Source organism: Aulonocara stuartgranti (assembly GCF_965226115.1).
Source record: "Aulonocara stuartgranti genome assembly, chromosome: 13".
NCBI lineage: Eukaryota > Metazoa > Chordata > Actinopteri > Cichliformes > Cichlidae > Aulonocara > Aulonocara stuartgranti.
In genome coordinates, this window is record NC_138949.1 from 17,605,375 (window position 1) to 17,627,992 (window position 22,618).

At 38.5% G+C, this 22,618-nt stretch overlaps 2 protein-coding genes and 1 pseudogene across 7 annotated transcripts in view; 2 read left to right on the forward strand and 1 right to left on the reverse strand.

Moving 5' to 3' along the window:
• Window positions 1-413: 413 nt before the first annotated feature.
• LOC309721022 (uncharacterized protein) lies at window positions 414-5,476 on the forward strand. 4 transcript variants are annotated; one of them, XM_082558332.1, is made up of 13 exons: window positions 414-539; window positions 1,203-1,623; window positions 1,772-1,804; window positions 1,897-1,986; window positions 2,398-2,469; window positions 2,578-2,666; window positions 2,779-2,881; window positions 3,156-3,258; window positions 3,338-3,390; window positions 3,501-3,579; window positions 3,800-4,296; window positions 4,496-4,689; window positions 4,798-5,463. In XM_082558332.1, the coding sequence occupies exons 2-13, from the start codon at window positions 1,411-1,413 to the stop codon at window positions 4,940-4,942; spliced, it is 1,671 nt and encodes a 556-aa protein (XP_082414458.1). In that variant the 5' UTR covers window positions 414-539; window positions 1,203-1,410; the 3' UTR covers window positions 4,943-5,463. The 4 variants fall into 4 exon arrangements, with proteins under 4 accessions (XP_082414458.1, XP_082414459.1, XP_082414457.1 ...); XM_082558333.1 differs by having other exon boundaries at window positions 1,203-1,228; window positions 1,538-1,623; window positions 2,398-2,666; XM_082558331.1 differs by having other exon boundaries at window positions 2,398-2,666; window positions 4,798-5,476.
• Window positions 5,477-7,310: 1,834 nt separating this feature from the next.
• Window positions 7,311-11,466, reverse strand: LOC309721023 (uncharacterized protein). 2 transcript variants are annotated; one of them, XM_082558335.1, is made up of 6 exons: window positions 11,226-11,466; window positions 9,626-10,533; window positions 9,255-9,351; window positions 8,770-8,880; window positions 8,155-8,321; window positions 7,311-7,820 (listed from the first exon to the last, which is right to left on the reverse strand). In XM_082558335.1, exons 2-6 carry the CDS (start codon window positions 10,498-10,500, stop codon window positions 7,358-7,360), a joined length of 1,713 nt encoding a protein of 570 aa, XP_082414461.1. In that variant the 5' UTR covers window positions 10,501-10,533; window positions 11,226-11,466; the 3' UTR covers window positions 7,311-7,357. The 2 variants fall into 2 exon arrangements, with proteins under 2 accessions (XP_082414461.1, XP_082414462.1); XM_082558336.1 differs by lacking the exon at window positions 9,626-10,533.
• Window positions 11,467-13,343: 1,877 nt separating this feature from the next.
• The window catches only part of LOC309720085 (ATP-binding cassette sub-family C member 2-like), a 31,653-nt pseudogene continuing 22,378 nt past the window's right edge, over window positions 13,344-22,618 (forward strand). Inside the window, exons 1-8 of the transcript XR_014280730.1 lie at window positions 13,344-13,479; window positions 14,247-14,423; window positions 20,229-20,369; window positions 20,450-20,587; window positions 20,770-20,892; window positions 20,983-21,038; window positions 21,117-21,372; window positions 21,518-21,697. The product of XR_014280730.1 is annotated as an ATP-binding cassette sub-family C member 2-like (transcript). The remainder of the gene's footprint in view (window positions 13,480-14,246; window positions 14,424-20,228; window positions 20,370-20,449; window positions 20,588-20,769; window positions 20,893-20,982; window positions 21,039-21,116; window positions 21,373-21,517; window positions 21,698-22,618) is intronic.

Here is a 22,618-nt window from a genome sequence, read left to right on the forward strand (position 1 = left end):
TGATAAAGCGATAGATCTGTCAGCCCAATTCTACTTTTTCTACACATCATACAAAATGTAATCAACTGTTTTATCAGTTTTAATCTTTTAACTTTATGCATCAAGCAAAAATTTAATTATATGCAACATTCTATGACTTGCATAAATTAGTTTAACATTTAAACCTATTTTCTGCACATTCCAGCACATAAAATAAAATATTTTTTGTGTTTACACTCACTCTTTCAAATAGATGCAAGTAAAACACAGCAGAAAATAAATAAAGTCAAAGACTCAGCGGTCCTGTTGCTCTATTTTCACCTGTAAAGCAGGACTGTGGTAGGCGGACGATCTGATTTCCTCGTGTCAGCATTGTTCCCACATCATCATAATTAATGTTGTTCCAGGTTCAACATTGCAAGTGACGTCTTGTGACGTCATTCCTTTGCGACTTCGAAATACCCGCCTTCGATTATTTCGAAATACAAGTGAAGAAGCGAAAAACCGCCGCCTGTCCGCCGAATTTGAAGTCAATTTAGGATACTTTCCTTTAATAAACGGTAAGCATTATACATATGTTCCTCACTTGGCTTGCTGTTTGTTTGCTAGCGATAGGCTACTTGACAACAGCATTAGCTAACCAGTGTTCTCTAGACCAGCGTTCCCCAACTTTTTGGGTGTTTCGTGGCCCGGGGGTTGGGTCAGGCAAAATTGCAGTAGCTTCCCTGATCATTTTACAAACATAAGTGAAGAGAATCTGGACTAAAAGGCCTAGACTTATGGTTGTGTGCTGAATCTATGACTCAAACTATCACCTGGAAACATAATTAACTGGTCCATAGCTGTGAAACTGGACATGAGTTCTTGATTCTATGGAGATTAACAGTAATCCAGAAATTTACAAATTTGTCCTGGTACATCGCGTAAATGTTGTCCCTGGGACATCGCGTAAATGTTGTCCCTGGGACATCGCGTAAATGTTGTCCCTGGGACATCGCGTAAATGTTGTCCCTGGGACATCGCGTAATTGTTGTCCCTGGGACATCGTGTAAATGTTGACCCAGGGACATCGTGTAGATGTTGTCCCTGGGACATCGTGTAAATGTTGTCCCTGGGACATCATGTGATAGCTTGTAAATAATGGAATGAAAATTATTGATTGTTATTAACTTGTGAAAAAGAAGTGTAACAAATCCACATGTTATGTTCTTACACCCTTACAGAAACTGTGACTCCTTCACAATGTCAGGTAAATGTCAACTCATGTTGAATAATCAACCAATCAAGCCTTTTATTATCACATGCAATGTTACACGTACAACTGCAATGAAAATTTCACCCCCTTCTGACCATACATATATTGCTTAAACATCACATTGGGAAGACAGGTCGGAAACAGTTAGGAAGGTCAGAAAACAATTTAATTAATAGATGAGGGGAGAGGAGGAGAAAAAAGAACTACAACCAGACAAAGCTCCTAGAAGACTGAAATGGATGATGGTTGCAGCATGCAAAAAGAAAATGATATCTGTTGACTACAGCATATGCTTTCTCACAGATTACCTTGTGGGAGTAGCTGGACCAAACTCTATTGGTATTTCAAGTTTGAAATCCCTGTTTGACCAGACTAACATTTCAGATGAGGTACCTCTTGACATAAAAATCCTTTTATGTTGTCATAAAACTAATGTTAAATTCTGCTTTAAATACACTTTATTGTACAATTTACTTAATGAATCGTATTCCTTAGTTCTGTTTTTATTTATATGTATTTATTTATTTGTTTTATAAGGTAATAGATGGCCTAATCTATTTGCAGTGTGAGGTATGTTGAAAAGCTTGTTTGATCATAATGACATAGCATGTTTACGTTTTTTGTAATGTATTTGAAAACATGTATTTATGTTATTTTTATAGAATTTCCCTCACATTTATCCAATACCAAGCCAAATCACTGGAAAAATTTTGGATGGGTCCACAAGAGCACAAAGTGCATACTTTTTGAAGGTATGACTTGGACTGTGGTAACTATGTTCTTATCACAAAGGGTTTATAAGTTGCCACTATAAACAAACAGCATTTTCCAAAATTGAAGCCTTGTCTGAAGAACCTGAAAAATACGTTTCTGAAACCTTTTCTGTGTAAAGACTTGTTCAAAAGCAATGCACACAGATTAAAACATTTCTGTCTTGGCCAACTGATAAAGAACACCAAAAATTGAGTGGTGCGTGTTGAGTCTGTGGTCTTGATTTGTTTTGTACACACTATAGAAATTAATTAATGTAAACCAAAAATGACACTTTCTATATGTTTGTGTATCTGCAGAATTAATTACAAGTCTCACCTGACAAGCTTTTGCAGTTTTGCAGTGTCATTCTTGACAGAAAAACATACTTGTCACATTATTTTTATTTCCAGAAAAACATCTTTCAGATGTATGAGAAATTGATTGGAGCCTGTCTGGAAAACGGCAGCCACTGGACCTTGTTTGTAAGTTGCACAGATTTTGCACTCTCTCTAGTGCATGATACTTTTCAGTGTCCCTCATTAGGAAAGCTCAAGGCCCAAGCCTACCATATCCATCTTTTTACAAAACAGTTTTGTGACATACCCAAGAGGACCATAGTCTATATGAATTCATTTGGCGAGTCGGAGGTCAGAAAAAGTGCGGTGTTGAAAAACTGGAGGTAATTAATTAACATATTTAACATAACATATTTAATTTAATTGAAATCATTACCGAACGTGGTTATTGATTTCTCTATATGCTTTTTATTTGTAATAACTGCGATCTCTCAGCTCATTTGCTTCAGCAAGAGGCTGCGCTGGAGAGTGGACCTTGTCACATGTGAGCCACCCACATCAACAGGATGGGAACTCATGTGGAGTGCATGTCATAATGGTACTGAAAACTATAGCTTTAACCTATATAAGTAATGTTTACATTTTTGCCTATTCAGTTTTTAAAGCCTTAGAGGCAGGATGGTAAAATCTCAATTTTTTTTGTAGATTGAACCATTTCAGCAGTAATGCTTCGCTTTGGTTGCTCTGTTTTTGTTTTGTTTTTCTCGGGGGGGGGGGGGGGGGGGGGGGGTTAAAAACAAACAAACATTTCTTTGTTAATCTAATTCTTTTTGTTCTTTCTTTTTTTTTTTTTCTTCTTCGTCAATTATTAGTTTGCCCAATCTCTCATTGACGGTAAAACACAAGTGGAGGAGTACAACACTGAAATCACAAAGCTCAGGTCCCGACTTTGCCACTACTTATTTTCCTCAATAGGTAAAGATAAAATTAGCTGCCTTCTTTTTCTCTAACATTGGAAAATGTAACTTGTACTTAAACAAATTATATTTTGCAGATCGAACTAGGAAGTGCAGTCAGTGCTGGTGTGTGATTGCAGCCAAAGACCGGGTACACTATGACATGTCCTTAGCCATATAGATTGTTTATTTAATGGACTTTGTTCATTTGCTTTTTGTTTGTTTATTTCTTCTTCTTCTTCTTTTTTTTTTAATTCACAGGTGCAGTGCCAGAAATGTGGTGCATACAAGCACATGCGTTGTTCAAAGTCTGTTTGTGGCATCTGTATCTTCTGTGAGAGTAAGTCACAATATAACTAAACAATGTCCAAAAATGTTTAAAGTGAAAAAAATTTCATAATTTTGCCTTTGCACACCCGGACTGTGTAATTAAAGTGGACGTTTCAAGATCCAGTTTTTACACAAAACTATTTTAGACATAACTGTGTCGTATTGTGGGGATTTCTCTTCACAATTAAATTGATATAGTGCTGTTTATATCATTCTTCTTTATGTAACAGCACAGTGCAGCACAGCAGAGGGAAAGGAGTTGTGCAGCATAGTGGGTGGCTATACAGGAGGAGCAATAGAAGTAGCCAGTGAAGAATGTCATCAGGGAAAGCATCAGGCAGCGAATGACAAAGGAAAAGTTCCTAAGGGAGAGAACATCTGCAGCAAATCGACAAGTAACAGTGAGATAGGAAGACTGACAGTCAGAGATGAAGGTACACAGACTGAAAGAGATGAAGGTACACAGACTGAAGACAACGAAAAAGAAGCAGAAGTATACGGCACAAGTCTGAGTACAGATAATGCTGCTGCTGATGATGTTGACAGGATCGATGCAGATACAGAATTCCAAACTGATTCAGAAGGAACTAGTACAGTTTACAGAGTGCATGGTCGCTTATCTGTACCAAGCTCAAAAAAGAAAACCTACACAATAACAGAAGACGAGATCAAGCGCAGAATCAACGCAGAGAACATGTCAGTTCATGTTTTCAGAGGTTTGATTGGGGTAGGTATACATTTCGTGATTTTGATGTCACCTGAAATAAATCCGGGTTACTCGTATCAATGAAGTGACAATGTGGCTGGAAATTGTGCATTTGCTGCAACATATACACAATTACACCATGTAAACAAAAGCATTTAACTTTGTGCGCGTGTGTGTGTCTCTCTCTGCTCTTTTGGTGTTTGCACTTTTTCTTTTTTAGGGCCGTAAAGCCAAACTGCCCGCAATGATTCTTGACAGGCCTAAGAAGGCCAAAACTAAAGTAACAGTGTTTAGTGTTCTGAGTGAAGAGGAGGCTGGGGAGCTAGCCCTCGGGTTTGCCGGAAGATTGGCCTGCGATGTCACAACAGACATGGTCTGTAAAGGCATCGACCATTCAAGTGCTGATATGACAAAGTAAGTTAGTAAAACAATATGAAAGTTGTATCTTTTTTGGTATTATTTGTCATTTCCCCGTATTTGGGTTATTGGTGTAACATTGTTAATCTTACTTTCTAATAACAGACAGACTCTTCTCAAAATCCAACACAATCTTAAACATGAGCTGACTGATTCCTCAACCTTCAGTTTGCTGACACACACCTTTGGCCCCGCTGCACTGGATTCTGTCATTTCATTCCTGTGTGAAAAACTTGATCTTGTCTCTTAAATAATGAAACCTTTTGTGACTTTTGTTTGTTCTGTAAATCAGAATCTTGAAAATTGTTCATTGTTGTTCTAAGTTTGTGTTAACTATTTGGCAAAAATGATTGGTTCCTAATCCAAACAGCATAATGACTGTTCTAACACATATCTTAAAAATGCTACAAAGAAAGAAAATTATCACATATGTTTCAATATGAATGTAATTGTGTCACACTCGGTTTGTAGTAGCTTTCCTGTTTTATTTTGAGTTTTGGTATGTTTACACTGTTATTTTTATTTCCCGTGTGTTCGTCTTCCCTTATTAGTTTTACTGTATTTAATTAGTCTGATTTAATAACTTATAATTATTTACTTTCCAGTGTGTATATATGCTCCTCGTTTGGATTATTGTTTGAGTTCTGCCTGTCTTTTCTATTAAAGATTTGGACTTTTGGACTATTAGTGGACCTCGTAGGTTTTTATTCTGTTCAATTGGTAATTGACTGGGTTTAATTTAGTGGCCTGGAAAACAGGCCGGAGGGGTCTGGTCATTTTAACCCCCTAAGACCCGAAATCTTCCATGGCATGCATTTTTAATTTCTCTTTGATATTTGGGCCGATTGGAACCCGATGAATGTAAAAAAGAATTACCAGGTTTTGTTTTTTTTACCTAATTTTTGTTTCTGAGAAAAATGAGAGCCACATATGAGGACATTAATTTGAAATTTCGATAGAACAGTTGCAGTATAATGTCCTCATAACTGTATATCAGGCACTTGTTGATCAAGATTTAGTATTTTGGTCTAAATAACCCAAAATGTGATGTCCACATGTGTGGACGCCAGGCTGGAGTAAAGTGTTAGAGCTATTTATACCTATGTAAACTTTTATACACTGGTTTTTACCTGTCTTGTTTCAGAAAGGTTTAAAAGGGTAATGTCCACAGTTTTTGTTTATTTATTTGTTTGAATTCAACATATTTTATTAAAGTAATTGAGCTTGAACACAGAAAAAACTGAATCAAATAATCATAAAATCAAATCACTTGCACTATACTGAAGTCTAATCTACTCTGAGCTAATGCCGGTTTCCAACACTAATGATCGGGTGAAGGAGAGAGATGAGGGTGTGCACGGCCACTGGTGCTCTTATCCCTGTTCTTTGTGATACAATCCAACAGGAAAGCAGTCAAACCCTTGGACATTAGCCAAGTTAACGTTCACAAATATATACACACAGAGGAACTCTGAGCCCCAATGTCAGCATTAGCACAAACATGCCACTTCATACCAAATCTCAGTGTGAGGTCAGGTGTTAGTCTCATTCCATTATTCTGGCTATATTTTCTTACTCATTACTATTAAACTTATACTTAAGACTAACTATTAACAAAATCACACCCCAATAACTCTGTTATTACACTTTGTATTTAATCATAAAAAGGCTGGATGTTGAAACCTTTTACTTCTATTTTGTATGAGCCAGGATTCTCAACAGCTGATACTCTATGTCCAAAAAGTGACAGGTATCGTTTTATGGAGCAAAAAACTTAAGAGCGCATATTTTATAAATAATACCAACAATTACAAATGCAGACCTTTAATAGTAATAAGTAATCCTTTATTTATAATGCATAGCAATATAAAAATAGTAACATATGAAAATATTACAATGGGCACAGATGAATTTGTATCAAAAACAGCAACCAAGCCAAAGTAATGAATAACACACATAAATAACTGCTTGAGAGACCAAACAATTTCTTTTCATCTGTTCCTTGGCAGAAAGTTAAGACAGCTATTCAGCTTTAGGTTTCAATAAACAGAAGTAATGGATGCAGTCCCTTTGAAATGTCACACAAAAGTCTACTTGTGCATATACTTAGCTTTAACTCTTCTCTTTTTTGTATTCCAAAAGGTTTTCATTTTCTCCAGAGGATGTCTCTCTTTCAGTGGTTATCGACTGTTCACATTCATTTTCAGACTGTTGGAATGTCGATGCTGGCCGAACATTTCTTGCTAGAATACAATGGCCTAATTTTGCGTGCATTATCTGTCATCTTTATTTCGTACTGGCATATACTTTTGCCTGCTTGTTTTGTTTTTAAGACATTTGTATGCAGTTCATCTATCATTGCAGTAATACCCTCTGGAATGAATGCCCACTGTTTAACTGTGTCTAAAACAGCATTTAGTTTTCCAACTGCATCTTCTGTGCATTTTTTGTCTGTGCTTTCAACTACAGGAGTGTCATTCAAAGTTGATAGAGGACTTTTCAGAGAGTTTTTCATTTGTTTAAAATGGCTACAAGCCACCTTCAGGCAAGCACATGTGTTATAGTGAGAGAACGTACAACAAGTGCACTGAAGTGTTTCAGCCGATGCAAAAAAAAAAAACACAGATTTCCAAACAAACTTGGCATTTTTATCACTTTCAAGTCCTCACAGTGTACAAAGTAATGCCTTTCTTTCACTGCAATTCTTGCCAAGGTCTGTTTCCATGTTTGGATAGATGTCATTGTCAGCCTCTGCTAATTTTGCAAGTAACACTAGATGCTTGCAAAGAAGTCCTCGTAAGCCATATGTACAGTTGCAGTAGGACTCAACAGGGCAGACATCATACACCATGTCTTCTCTTGACTCAGATGGGACTTGATATGCATTAACTCCATGGCTGTTCTTGACTGTAATTTTAAGAGCCCAACCACTTTCCATCAGTCTTGAAGCAGAGTCTGAAACTTGAGACAAGGTGTCAGCAAACCTGTTTTTCATGCGGCCCACATCTTGCAGGGTTTTTATGACTGAGAAGTAGTCGTCGGCCTTCCCTAGGAGCACTTCAATCAGATCATCCAGACGCCTATTCTTGTAGCCAGATAAAAACTGGTATTTCAGGCGGTGGAAAAATCTGAAAAACAGTTATTTGAAATGATTAGTAACTGTAATTGAAGGAATTTAAAGTTTTAATCAAGACTGTATTATTTTTTAAAAAAAATTGGAATACCTATTGCACACGTCTTTTATAAAGGAATGCTCTGTGCCGGTTTAGCTGATTTAGGCAAATCCACCTACTCTGTTTTTTGTTGTGATAACATTAAAAACGCTGCTAGAATTTAAAGGATTTGCCTAAAACCTGTTCTGGCAATGACATGAAGAACCTACTCAGTTTAGCCTCTTGGATTAAAGCATAATATCTTTTTTTCAGCAATACAATTGAATGAGGTCAAAATAATAAATCATACCTTTCAATCACATTGTTTGTTTCAGAACGAGCGTGACTGAAGCGACGGCCGTAGTCACACCACATGTGGCCAATGCCTTCCCAGTGCTTCTGAAAATACTGGCACACCAAAGGGTATTGCTTAAATGTCTGGCAGAACTCTGCTGATGTGGCTTTAAAGTCGTCCTCCTAAGAGAATTGGATGCAACAGAATATATTTCAATCCATTTAACAGACCTATTGAAATCTTTAATATTATGTATTGAAGCCCTTTTCCTTTTATTGAATAACATTAAGAATTTTAAGTTATTAATAATATGTCGTGTTTTTGTATTAAGAAGCAATTATTTCTTCCCTTACAATGGCTAAGAAGGAACACTAAACCTATAAGCATATTTGGTTTCAGCATCTGTCTGTGAAAGAATCCCACTCACAAGTTCTACTGCACAGTGGGTGACACAATGATGTTCTGCACAGCTTAAGTACTTGTTTTGATAAGCAAGATAAGAAGCCAGTTTTAGAAATTGTTTCAAAAATCTATTTTGTATCTCTCTGTAACTTTTTTTAGCAACTGAAAGTTATTATGCTCTTAGTGTAATCAAGAAATCAAAATGTGAAATAGACAAATTACACTTACAGATGTGCAAGCTTTCAGCTTACAAAAGAAAGAAATGATTTCATTTCTCTTTTGGGTGTTAGAAAGCCCATGGACCCCGGACTCTGATTTTGAAAGCCATCGATTAACAGCCTGTGAATGTAAGAGAAAAAAAAGTTAATCTGGAGAGAGAGACAGAGGAGCAGCTGTACAAAAAGCATAAAAGAAAGCTGACGTCCAAAAATAACTTTGTCACTCACTGGACAAGAGGACCTGTGCATTACAGAAATCAACCAGGCAAACATATTTTTAAATGTCAAAAAGAGCTTTGGGAAGCAGCCACCAGAAGATGAGTGCACTGTGGTCTTAAATGGATGGACATAGTCACTCAACATTTTATCCCTTTATATTCATTAACCTGAGTAGGTGAATATCACAATGAGGCAAATCATAACAACAGGACCCTGTTGTAAAAATGTGTTTCAGGTGCATCTTAGACAACGTGAAAAGAAAACAATGTGGTTTACCTGCAAGACATGGTACCAGCATAGAAGGATAGCTGACTCTGGAAAAACCTTCTGCAAAGCATTTATTTCCGCAAAGTCTTTGTCAACCATAAATGCTCTACAGAAAAAAAAAAAAAGAACACACTAAATGAGATTAAACAGTATGAAAATGTTTTTGCTATCTCAAAGCACCACTTCAATGCCAAATTAAACATTTCAACTCACAAGTAGATATATAAAATACTGCATACAGCCTATAGGAATAACTTTAACAACTGGAAAGGAAAGTTTTTTGCAGCCCATGCTGCAGCTATAGCATTAGATTCTGGCATGTTATAACTTTTTTGAAAAGGAATTATTTCAAAATTAATAGCTGTCAATGTATTATTTACCTCGGGGAAGTTGGGAAATGCTCACAAACTATTCCAAGAACAGTTTCCAGGGTTTTCTGACTTTCGTTGCTGACAATAGCATAGGCCACAGGGACTCCATGCCCATGATCATCTCTTACAACAAGTGTGAATAAGGGAAATGAATACTGGTTAACGCAGTGCGTGGTGTCAACAAATACTAACTGTTTTGCATAGTTCTCCATGTTTGATTTCATTACAGGTGTCTGCAAAACAATCATTAGTTCTTGGTCAGATGTGTATGGTTGATAGAAGAGAACATGTTCTTGATGTTTTCCATTAAGTAAGGTATGTACACTTTGACTGTCTCCACAGTTAAAGTGCTTCTTCCTCATCATGCAGGTTCTAACACTGTCAATGTCACGTGGTGTGACAAAATGCTCTCTGTTGTGAAGATCTCTGTGTCCATGTTCTTTGGCCCATTTATGACATTTGGTTAGTACGATGGCTGGCTTAGTTCCAAGGGAAAGCAGTTCCTCAATCTTCCTCCTCAAATCACTGGAAATATTGTTGAAATGTGCGTCTTTTGGGTCCGAAGGATCATGCCCATCATGCTTATCATATGTACGCTGCACGATGACTGTGTGGTCTTTCCAACATTTGAGTACTTTAAATGAAACATAGGCCTTACAGCCCACTGCTCTGTAGCTGTTTCGACTTTTTTCCCCAGCTCTGATGCAGTTGAATTTGTAATAGTCTCTTTTCCTGTCTTTACCTGAGGCAACATTTAAACATTTATAATGTCCATGAAGGGTTAATGAGTTCAATTTTTCTAACACAACACTGAATGGGTCCTCCTGGCATTGTGACACATGCACACAAAGTTGTGTCTTTTCCAGTTCTTTTTTTTTCGTCATTCAGAACACTTCTTCTAATTATGTCGTCCATTTCTGGTGGAAAAATAACGAAGGTTTAATTAGTCAATATTCATTAATTCATTTTAACTTGTTTTGGGGTTTTTTGCAATACAATGTAAATATAATATTAAAAAAAAAAATATATATATATATATATATATATATATATATATATATATATAAATAAATAAAATAATATAAAACAAACAGGGGCTAAAAGAAGCTAAACTTTCATATGGTATGTCCCAGGGACAACATTTGCGCGATGTCCCAGGGACAACATTTGCGCGATGTCCCAGGGACAACATTTGCGCGATGTCCCAGGGACAACATTTGCGCGATGTCCCAGGGACAACATTTGCGCGATGTCCCAGGACAAATTTGTAAATTTCTGGATTACTGTTAATCTCCATAGAATCAAGAACTCATGTCCAGTTTCACAGCTATGGACCAGTTAATTATGTTTCCAGGTGATAGTTTGAGTCATAGATTCAGCACACAACCATAAGTCTAGGCCTTTTAGTCCAGATTCTCTTCACTTATGTTTGTAAAATGATCAGGGAAGCTACTGCAATTTTGCCTGACCCAACCCCCGGGCCACGAAACACCCAAAAAGTTGGGGAACGCTGGTCTAGAGAACACTGGTTAGCTAATGCTGTTGTCAAGTAGCCTATCGCTAGCAAACAAACAGCAAGCCAAGTGAGGAACATATGTATAATGCTTACCGTTTATTAAAGGAAAGTATCCTAAATTGACTTCAAATTCGGCGGACAGGCGGCGGTTTTTCGCTTCTTCACTTGTATTTCGAAATACTCGAAGGCGGGTATTTCGAAGTCGCAAAGGAATGACGTCACAAGAAGGTGATTGGTCACTTGCAATATTGAACCTGGAACAACATTAATTATGATGATGTGGGAACAATGCTGACACGAGGAAATCAGATCGTCCGTGGTAGGCGGAGGTTTACCCTGGTGCAGGTGTGCCGCGGTCAGTTGAAGAATCCGCGACTTTCTCTGTGAATTTCCCATTACATCGTTGCGCACTCTGTGCTTGCTTGGAAGTTTAGGGGGTTTTTTTTCGCTGTAAAAAAAAAGTTTTCTTCCCACGCACAATGGACGCTAATGTTTTTGTCACTTTTTAATGGAATCAAACTCAAAGGTCAGTACTTCCACGCTGCACGCTCATACTCTCTCCCACAATCGATATGTGATCCATTGTTGATCTGCACACAGCTGTTGTCACTAACGGCGCACTCGCTTATGTCACTGTCGTGAGACATTCTTGCAAAAAACAAAAAAACAAACAAACAAACAAACACGGTTTTAGTAACGCAGTATTCCTACGGAAAAGTAACGGTAATCTAATTACCGTTTTTGCAATAGTAATCCCTTACTTTACTCGTTACTTGAAAAATTAATCAGATTACAGTAACGTGTTACTGGTAACGTGTTACCGGTAACGCGTTACTGGTAACGCGTTACTGCCCATCTCTGGTCACGGCCGAGGCCGCCTCAAAGGTGAAAGGACTCAAATGCAGGATGCTGAACAGCACGTAAGTAGTTTTAGAGACTGTTTATTTACTCAGTAAGTGTTCATAAACTGGAAAGTGAGGTTAACAAGTGCGGAGTGCCACAACTGAATCAAAGGAGTCTTAAGCAGCCTGGGCTAAGTAAGCAATCTGGGTCAGAGTCACTGTAAATAGAGTACAGACGTTCAGGTATGGTTCAGGAGAAATATGGATAAGCCGTTTGTTCTGAATCTTCCTTCATACTTCGTACTTGCCGCGGGTGGTCGGTGGTGACGTGGAGGGGTGAGTGGTCCGGGTGTGTGGTCCGAAATTCCTGGCGTGGAGGCAGGGAGGCAGGCAGGTGGTTCAGGTGAACAGCCTGTGGGACTGTCAGGTGGTCCAGTGTCCGGGTTGGAGCTCTTCGGCAGAGATTAATGTTTGGCAGCTTGGTGTGGCTATGAGAGAAACACACGATGAGACAAGGTAATTCACCAAGCGAGTGCGAACTCACGGTGGTGGCCTGCACTAACTAGGGTTAGCTGAGAATCTGGCAAAGAGAGGTTGAGTACGCTGGCCTTATGAGTCCCCGGCTAAATTACCCACAGGTGTGAGCAATCAGCAGAACACTGAGGCTCCTCCCAGGGGTGGAGATGCCGGCTCGGAGGGAGACACACTGGCACACACCTGGACCATGACAGACTTCAAAGAAATCATTAAAAGCCAAAAAAATAGAATGACATTCATATCAATGATGAGTTTATGTAAATGTTTGACCACAACTGTATGTGTACTTATGACAAAGTGGAACTAGAGTACTTTTCTTATTTTAAAGTCAGACAACAATCATTTATCAAAACCTTACTGGTTTAAAATATTTATGTAGAAAATAACAGGAAAAGGGATCTAATGACCCCACTCCCTCCAAATCCCTAAATGCTCCCGTCCCCTTCCCTTTTCAGTAGGTTTTCCCCCTAACACAGTTAAAAGAGCATGGTAAGACTTATGTAAGTCCTTCACTTTTTTTTCCTCTCTCAGGAGCTTATTTGCGCAAATTACAAAGCTTGATTCTCTAAATGATTTTGCTTTATCGGTTGAATGTTTTCACTGACTCACTAGAAAGCCTGTAGTGTACTTTTTGTAGAAACCAGGTACAGATTCGAATCTTGTATTCTCTACGCTAATCCAGCACCTCTCTGTTGGATTAATGTCATTTTTCTGTAGAGGGAATAAGCAACTTTTTTTTTCTGCTTAAAAAACCTCATGGATCAAAGTCCCTTACAGCCACATCCTACAATTGTCAGTAAGCTGTGGGTGGACAGAGGAGAAAGCAGCAGTATTTGAGTAAAACCCGGCAGTAGTGGGGCAGAGGGTGAGAGGCGTCGGCTTGTCTGATCAGCTGAGGTTGACTGAAGCTATCACTGTAAAGCATGTGTGCGGCAGCTCTGGAGGAGTACTGTGGGTCCATTTTTTGGGTGAGTTAAACAAGCAGAAAGACTGAAGAATTAATTCAAACAAACATATCAGACTAGTAACATACAAAGTAAATTGTCTGGAAGGTATGTTGAGAATGACAGCAAACAGACATATAACACCTTATAATACCATGTCAGGGACATGTTGATGTCATAGTTTTTGGCGGGTTTTTTTATATTATTATTACTTATCTTTTTACTTTGGCTTTTGATTCTAACTAGTTGGCTGTTCTAGCTTATTGTGTTGTTACCTATTGTTTGTTGTCCTGTTTTATTGTTTGTTTTAATTGTCTCATGCTTTTACTGACTGTGAAGCACTATGGTCAACACTGTTGTTTTAAAATGTGCTATCTAAATAAATTTTGATTTTATTTGATTTGACCTTATAATACCATGTCAGGGACATGTTGATGTCATAGTTTTTTGCTTTTTTTTTTATGCTTTGGAGAAATAAAAGCTGTAAGATAAGTGAAGCTGATTAAAAGGCAGTAAAAATGAAAGATATACGTGTAAAAAGCTGTTCATGTTATTGTGTCAGTCTGTTCAACACAGAATGGACAAACAAGAAGGTCATGGTTTCTATTTGTCACAGCAACTGTGAGACATCTTCCAAAAAGGCAGAAAAGAAAATGATTAACTTTCTGGTTTCAGAAAGTTTCTGGTTTCAAAAAGTTAATCAGTTGAATTTTTAAAACAACTTTATGGTTCCCTTGGAAGGGCAGCGGGACTTTGTTATGTATATGTGTTTGTTTGTATGTGTTCTTCAGAATGTTTCATATCTGAAGCGACCAGACCCAGACCTTCCACTATGTGTGGAACAGACAGTTCTTGTATGGATCCCCCTTTGTTTTCTGTGGCTCTGTGCCCCATGGCACCTGCTGGCTCTCTGTCAGAGTGCAAATGTAAACACAAAACAACTGTCCAAGCTCTACATCTGCAAACAGGTAAGAAATACTATCTAATAAAGACATCTTCATAAAAAATTGTTGTTTCAGTTCATAGCTTAGGTAGCTGTCTTCTAGTTTCAAATGTTTAACTGTATACTGCAAATAAATATTTTTTACTGTAAGGTTTTACAGGATTTACAGGAAAAACTGAATGAGATTTTTTTAATATATAAAATATGAATCAAATTACAGTAAAATGACAGTAAAAGATGACAAAATGACATTAAAACTAGTTTATGTACCTTTACTTGGATTTGTTGACAATTAACACATATGTTGTGTTTTGATGGAAGCATTTGTTGCGCATTCTTTTTATCTTGAGTAAAAGAAGGATGTAGTCTGAGTTTCTAATCATTTATTGCCTCAAGCAGTTCAACCCATAAGCATGTACATGGATCTCTTTGATTCAGAAAACCACAGTCTGCAAGCAGTTAGCTGTAACCAACGTCCTGAAAGAGAGCGACCTTTACTTAACATTACAGAGAATTATGTATGATGCTTTTAATTGGTCAAAACTGTTGGGGAGATGCCGTGGTTTAGACTTGGCAATCCCTCGTTGGCCCAAAGGCTGGTCGCAGCCTTCTGGCACTCCGCTTTCCTCCAGTCAGGCGAGGACACATCTGGGGTGGTAACCTGCCTCTCCCATTTCTGTATAACAGCCTGGTTTCATGTGATGGTGGTCATGGTGGTATGTGAAATGCATACTTATTCCAGGCTTTGGTATTGTTCACTGTACTGCAGCCAAAATCATAAAAATGCATATAAAGTAAGATTCATGAAATATTTGACCTCACACATTCATCCCAAGAAAATGGTGACAACATCTATAAATGTTCCTTTTATGAGTAAATAATTTCCATTTAGTATTTGTAAACCTTCACAGGGTATATTTTAAAAAAATGGTGCATTTTTTATTGGTTATGTACTTTTTTAGAATCATTGACCAAAACTGGTAAATATACCATAAACTTATAAAAACAAAAATACATGTTTTATATTTTTCTCAAGATATATTAATGAGTTTGGACAATACATGTTAAATGCTTATGAAATCACAGGATTGTATAATTAAAAATACTATATGATTTAATAGCATTTTAAATTAAAAAATTTTTTTAATACATTTTGTAACAAGTGATCATAATGTATTTGGAATTGCTTAGTTTTTTTTTAATACAAAAATGTCTGTAAGAAGTGAAGGGTTTAACTCCGGAAGATTTCACATTTTAGTTTTAAAAAGAAACTAGGCGTGAAGGACGGGCACTTTCCATCTAAGCTTAATAGCAGTTCGCTTTCAAGTCAGCAACGATACAGAAAGGAAACAGACTTTATATGGAGAGGTCACTGTGGATTATGGGATGCTTACAAACTGACAGTTTGGAATTTTTACCTTTTGGAAGAGAAGGTGAAGATTTTTTTTCAAAAAGCTAGGGAACAATTCATCAGAGGAAAATGGATCATTTATACAAATATAACCTAAAAGACCTAACAGTGCTTACTTTTGTATAAGCACAGGCCAGAACAGTCTGACATTGTTTGTTGTAAAAACAGCAATAGCTTCTTTGAAAGGAGGAAAAAGGAGCAGTCACAGTCAGCAGCAGGGCACAACCGTACACACTGCACCTGCAAGTCAAGTGTAGCAAACACAGTGTTATTAGCACACTGTCTTTACTCTAGCTTGGCACTAAATCTCTATGACTAGTACTATTCTATATAGTTAACAGAGGTGTTAGTTAACTATTAAACAAACTCTTTCCTAGCATGATACTGAGAGCAGGCTTGCTAGCAAAGCTAAAGGCTGAAGTGATGTTAGGGTTTTTATCTTTTTGGCTACCTGCAATAGATACTGTTCAGTACACATTTTATTATTATCATTATTATTATTATTGTTATTTGCATTTAGGCAGCTTTATTTATTCAAGTGACCCTCCAGTCAAACAGACTTGCTTTTCTTTCTTTCAGCATTCATTATATGACTTATTGGTGTCAAGGGGTATGGTAAAAAGGTGAGTTTGAATAAGCATTTTAAGGTAGTTCAGAAATTGTCATAGCTGTGGTGTTTCAGTGAAAACCCTAAAAGGTTATCTGTACATCATCAGGACCTACTCTAAGGAGCTTGGAAAGAAAAGCGTCTGGACTTCTTTAAGTTGCTTGAAGACGTTTCACCTCTCATCCGAGAAGCTTCTTCAGTTCTAAGGTCAAACGGTGGAGAGTCCCAGATTTAAACCCAGTGGGAGTTTCCCCCCAAAGAGGGACAAAGGACCCCCTGATGATTCTCTACCTAATCACATGAGCCAAGATGTGAAAACGGGTGTGGGTCACAATGAGCCAGGGTTTCGGGTGAGCTCATTGTGAAACGTGGCCCCACCTTATCATGTGATTTCCTGAGATCAGATGGCCCAGGGTGTGAGTGGGCGTTAAGTCGTCTGGGAAGGGATCTCAAAACTGGATTATAGAAGGCAGACAGTTGGTGTCGTGAACCACCGCCTCTGTTCAAAGATGGTCACTCACAGTGGACATAAATGGCTTCTTTCACTCCTCTTTCAAACCATCTGTCCTCTCTGTCCAAAATGTGAACATTGGCATCCTTGAAAGAGTGACCTTTGTCCTTTAGATGCAGATGGACTGCTGAGTCTTGTCCCGTGGAGGTGGCGCTTCTATGTTGTGCCATGCGCTTGTGAAGTGGCTGTTTGGTCTCTCCAATGTAGAGGTCTGGGCATTCCTCGCTGTCTGTCTTTCTTAACCTCCCTAACACCAGCTAGGGAAACCCTGGCTGATTGTGACCCACTCCCGTTTTCACACCTTGGCTCATGTGATTAGGTAGAGGATCATCAGGGGTCCTTTGTCCCTCTTTGGGGGGATACTCCCACTGGGTTTAAATCTGGGATTCTCCACCATTTGACCTTAGAACTGAAGAAGCTTCTCGGATGAGAGGTGAAACCTCTTCAAGCAACTTATAGAAGTTCAGACGCTTTTCTTTCTAACTCCTTAGACCAGCGGTCTCCAACCTTTTTTGCGCCACGGACCGGTTTACGCCCGACAATATTTTCATGGACCGGCCTTTAAGGTGTCGCGGATAAATACAACAAAATAAAACTAGTACTGGTACCGAAAAAAAGAAAATTTATTCATAACACACGAAAACCGAGTAAACGATAAAAACGATAACAAGATAACGCTGAAAACTGATAAAAACCCTGAAAACTATACATTTCACACCTGAGCCTCAACTCTCGCGGCCCGGTACCAAACGACTCATGGACCGGTACCGGTCCGAGGCCCGGGGGTTGGGGACCGCTGCCTTAGACTACAATGACCTCGATGACTGAGAACCTTCACAGACACCATCAGGACCTACACAGAAATGAGGCACATTGCTAATCTGTACGCTGTGTAGCAGTTTGCAAGTATGAAGAATTACAGTGCTTTAAAGGTTTTGTTTACCGTTACCACTAACATTTTCTGTGACTTTGCAGGGACCTTTGTAGAACTACGTAAAAGTACAAAGTTACTGTAGTCCTGATTGTAGAACTTTGAAGTTTTTCTCTCAGTGTTTGCTCAATGTGCTCATTCAGTGTTCTTCATTCTGTAAAGTTCTTGTCTCCCTCTTTCAAACTATTGTTTCTCATTCCCTGTTTTGTTTTGTTTTTATTTTGCTAGTCATTTTTCTCCTGTCTCTTGCATTTAGTTTTTCTTTCTTTTTAAGTTTTGCTTTGTTCCCCAGCTATGTCCATTTCCCTTAATTCTTATGTGTGGATTTTATAACCTATTTCCTTTGTTCTTTGTCAGGTCATATGTTAACCTGCCTTCAAGTGCTCCAAGTTCTCTGAAAAAGCTTGATTTTTGCTGTTCATTTCCCCCTATGGACTGTAATCATCCTAATTAAAGATTAGTTTTCACTTTAATCTGAGGGTTTCTCAGTATTGCATTAACATTCCCCTCTTTCCACACTTCATGCTAGTTCACAAATGCATTTTCAAATGCAGAAAAATAGCTACACAATGAAAAACACAATAATGGATTGGATTTATATAGCGCTTTTCAAGGCACCCAAAGTGCTTTACAATGCCACTATTCATTCACTCTCACATTCACACACTGGTGGAGGCAAGCTACGGTTGTAGCCACAGCTGCCCTGGGGCAGACTGACAGAGGTGAGGCTGCCATATCGCGCCATCGGCCCCTCTGGCCAACACCAGTAGGCTGTAGGGTAGAGTGTCTTACCCAAGGACACAACGACCAGGACAGAGAGCCCGGGGATCAAACCGGCGACCTTCCGGTTACAGATACGCTTCCCAACCCCCTGAGCCACGGTCGCCCCAATCAATACATATATTACTCATTTTACAGACTGTGCAAACCTCTTTACAACTGCACCTATTGTTAGGCTTTTTCATTATTTTCCTATATTATTCTGATGCCTTGACTGCATGCTGAGGTGGCAACCCCAAACAAAAGTACAGTAGTATAGGCCTATTTAACACCATATACAGTTTACATGAGACAATTTTATTTCTTATGTGAATGTTATTTATTTTAACTGTCATAATCAGGATGTGACAAGTGATAATAATAACAACTGTACTGCATTAAAACATTCACAGCAGGTGGCTATCCAGTCTTTAAGTGATGAACCCTGCCTTCGGGTCAAAACTACTCTGCATTTATTAAGGCTGTTGTGTTTTTAGCATGTTTAATGCTTTGTATCTTTTCCTACTTAATCTGAACAAGCCCCTAAAAAAGGCTGTGATAACTGTTGACCTCTCTCAATTTTTATTACCACTATTCATTTTAAAACTCAGTTTTGAAAACCTTACAATGTAACAACAGCCCAGCCCATGCAGCAGTATATTAATGACCAACCTCGTACTGTGAATGGATTATCTCAGTAATGACTGACTTTTGGTCCATTTACATCATCCCGACATGTAATTGCATTTGTCCCTAAACATTGGGAAACCTCACGTTAACTTTTGTCGAGTTGAAAAAAGTTAGCGTTCATCCTCCAGCTTCACTGTGTTTATATTATGCTAACCATAGTTGTGTAGCTAGCCACCATGTAGCACATCATTATATACCAGCTAGTCCAACTACAGTAACCATATAAATGTCACTGCTGTTTAGTTTCCTGTCGTCATTTATGTCGAAAGTGATAGCAGAGCTTTACGTTTTAATTTTTCAGAAATCCCTGAATCAGAACATGGTATATTATTCAGTCTTCAAAAAATTTTAGAGACTTCCTGCACACCACTAGAGGGAGCCCATGTACCACCAGTGGTACGCGTACCACAGTTTGAGAACCTATGACCTACTGAATTTTATTCAGATGTGTTGCAGCAGGGACACATGGAAAAATTTGGGAAAACTGGCCCTTGAGGACTGGAGTAATATAAAAAGAACAATGTTTTTCCAAAGGTCAGTGTAAAAAAAGAGTGTATACATTGAAGCTAAAACACATGTAGTGTAAATTCACTGTTAAGGTCAAAAACACCAAGAGGCCATTCTCTGTGAGTTTATTATAAATGCATATACTGTGTATGAAATGTTCTAACATGGAAAGGACAAGTCATTTACAGCAAAAGGGCAAAGAGATGTCTCATTCTGCGTATTTTAAGCATCTGTTATCACTTCTCTAAAACCTTGAAGGAATGAAGGGAAAGAACTTAGTTTTAAGTATTTGTTATCTCATGAAAAAAAAAACATAGTATTGGTCAAAAGTTTATGCAAAAGATTATTAAATTTTTTTTTTGCATAAAATAACATGATTTATTCTCCTGTCTGGTCTGTGTTTTCTTCCTTCAGCTTGTGGCGTCTCTGTTGTTCCTGACGGCCATAGCACACCTGGGAGTCACACTAGGAGAAGATTTTGGTCCAAACAGTGACCAATCTTCAGAAAATGCTGCTGCATACTACGCAAATCCAGTTTTATTTGCAATCACATGGGTAAATTGAGCAACCTTTATATTTATTTATTTAAATTTGAAAGGATTTGTTTTTATGTTCTGATGTGTCTTCTTTGTTAGATCCTTGTCCTGCTTTGCCATGAAGGATTAAGACGGGAAGGAGCAATAGACTCTGCCTCTATTTTCCTCTTCTGGTTGCTCCTTGTATTGTGTGACATCTTTCCTTTCCAGACCCTCCTACGAGAGGCTCTCAGACTGGTATGAGTGAAGACATGTAATCAAGTTGGATTAAAGTAGAAGACAAATAGTAGATTTACTCAGACATGGTGCAATAACTTGATATGATTGACTTTTAGCTCTCCATGTGTTGCATAACACACCATTTTCATTTTTCTTCGGGACCCTTTAAAGTTTTTCTTTCTCTCATTTTTGGCAATTAGGGCGAGATCCGTGATGTCCCACGTTTCAGCCTTTTCTACATTTCTTTTGGGCTTGAACTGATTGCACTAGTTCTTTCTATTATGGCTGATATTCCCCCAGAAGCTAAAGACTTTATAAAAAAGGTACCCTTTATTTGTTAGTGGTTTTGCTTGTTTGTTTTCCGAGGGCAAAGTTCATAAGGAGTCAAATGTTAATCTTGTTTTTATCCACAGAATCCTGAAGCAGGTGCACCATTTTTGAGCAGAATCACATTCAACTGGTTAAACAGGTAACATTAAAGTCAGTATAGTAGGAATCTTAACAAGCACCTACATATGTGCTCCATGTCTTTTCATTGTTTTTACAGTATGGTCTTAAAAGGCTACAAACAACCTCTGGTTCAGGAGGACATGTGGGATCTGAATGAGAGTGATAGCACTGCTTTCATCAATGAGCGTTTCCAGCATTTCATGAAGCCTGAGTTGGATGCAGCTAGGGTCCGATTCCAGAACAAGATGAAAAAGAAATCAGCTAAAACCAGAGACAGTGCCCAGGAAAACCCACAGCAAAATGGGCTTTCCAGTGGTCTGGGGAAAGGAGTCAGTCAGGATGTACTAATGATGGTGAGAGCATTCAAACACTTCCACACACATGTACACTATATTGAGCTACAGTCTAAACGGATTTTAATAACATCACTAATCAACATCACTATGTTTTTTTCTGAATAAATCTCATCAACTGTGTTTAAACGATCTGTTCTTTTAGGAGGAAAGGGGGGAAGAAGGAAGATGAAAAGAAGAAAAAGGACAATAAGGAGGAAGAGAACTATCCCAATTCATGGCTGATTACCACCATTTACAAGACCTTTAAAAGGATTCTGATTGAATCTGTCTGCTTCAAACTTCTGCAGGATGTGTTAACCTTTGTCAGTCCTCAGCTTCTTAAGTGAGTAAGATATTACAGAAGGTTACAGAAATAAAACAACAGATTTAAGAGAAGAACAATGTTGTGCTTGTACAATGTCGCTGGACTTAAACCAGCAACTCAGCTGTGTTGTACCCTGTATTGGACTACAGTGGTCTCTTAATAGTTCACTGTTCTGACTTTCTGATGCATACTTTTCAAAAAGAAAAGGAAAATATTGAAACCAGTTCTTTTTATTTTTCTACTGGACAGAGAAGATGCAGACTCAGAGTGGTCAAAGTATTTATAATCATTTTATTCAATATATTATCTTCCGGAAGAGAGATCCGCACGATGTAAGCATCTGCAGATCAAGGTTCAAGGTTCAAGGTTCTTTATTTGTCACATATTTAAAATTAAAGGAATTTGAAATGTACATTGTGCCTGGGTTTAGAGTGTCTGGAAGAGTCCTGTCTCAGTCAATTATAGATGATGTGAGAGGGCGGATGTGTGTGTGTTTAGGGCCCGGATGGCTTGGGGATAGAAGCTCCTCTTGAGTCTCTCTGTCCTTGCCCGGATGATGCGGAACCTTCTACCAGATTGCATAAGTTGGAACAGTTTGTTGCCAGGATGGGACGGGTCCTTCAGTATCTGCGCTGCTCTAGTCCGGCATCTCCTGGTATAGGTGTCCTGAAGCGGGGGGAGAGCAATCCTGCAGCAGCGTTCTGCTGTACGGATCACTCTCTGGAGAGCTTTTTGGTCCTTCACACAGCTGTTCCCAAACCACTGTGAGGATGCTCTCCACAGCGCCTGTATAGAAAATCCTGAGGATCTTTGGAGAGACCTCTCCGTGAATCGCTACCTTATCGTGGTGGAGGGGTTTGTGTGTCCCAGGGATCCCAGGGGCTATGTTGTCTGGGGGCTTTTGCCCCCTGGTAGGGTCTCCCATGGCAAGTTGGTCCT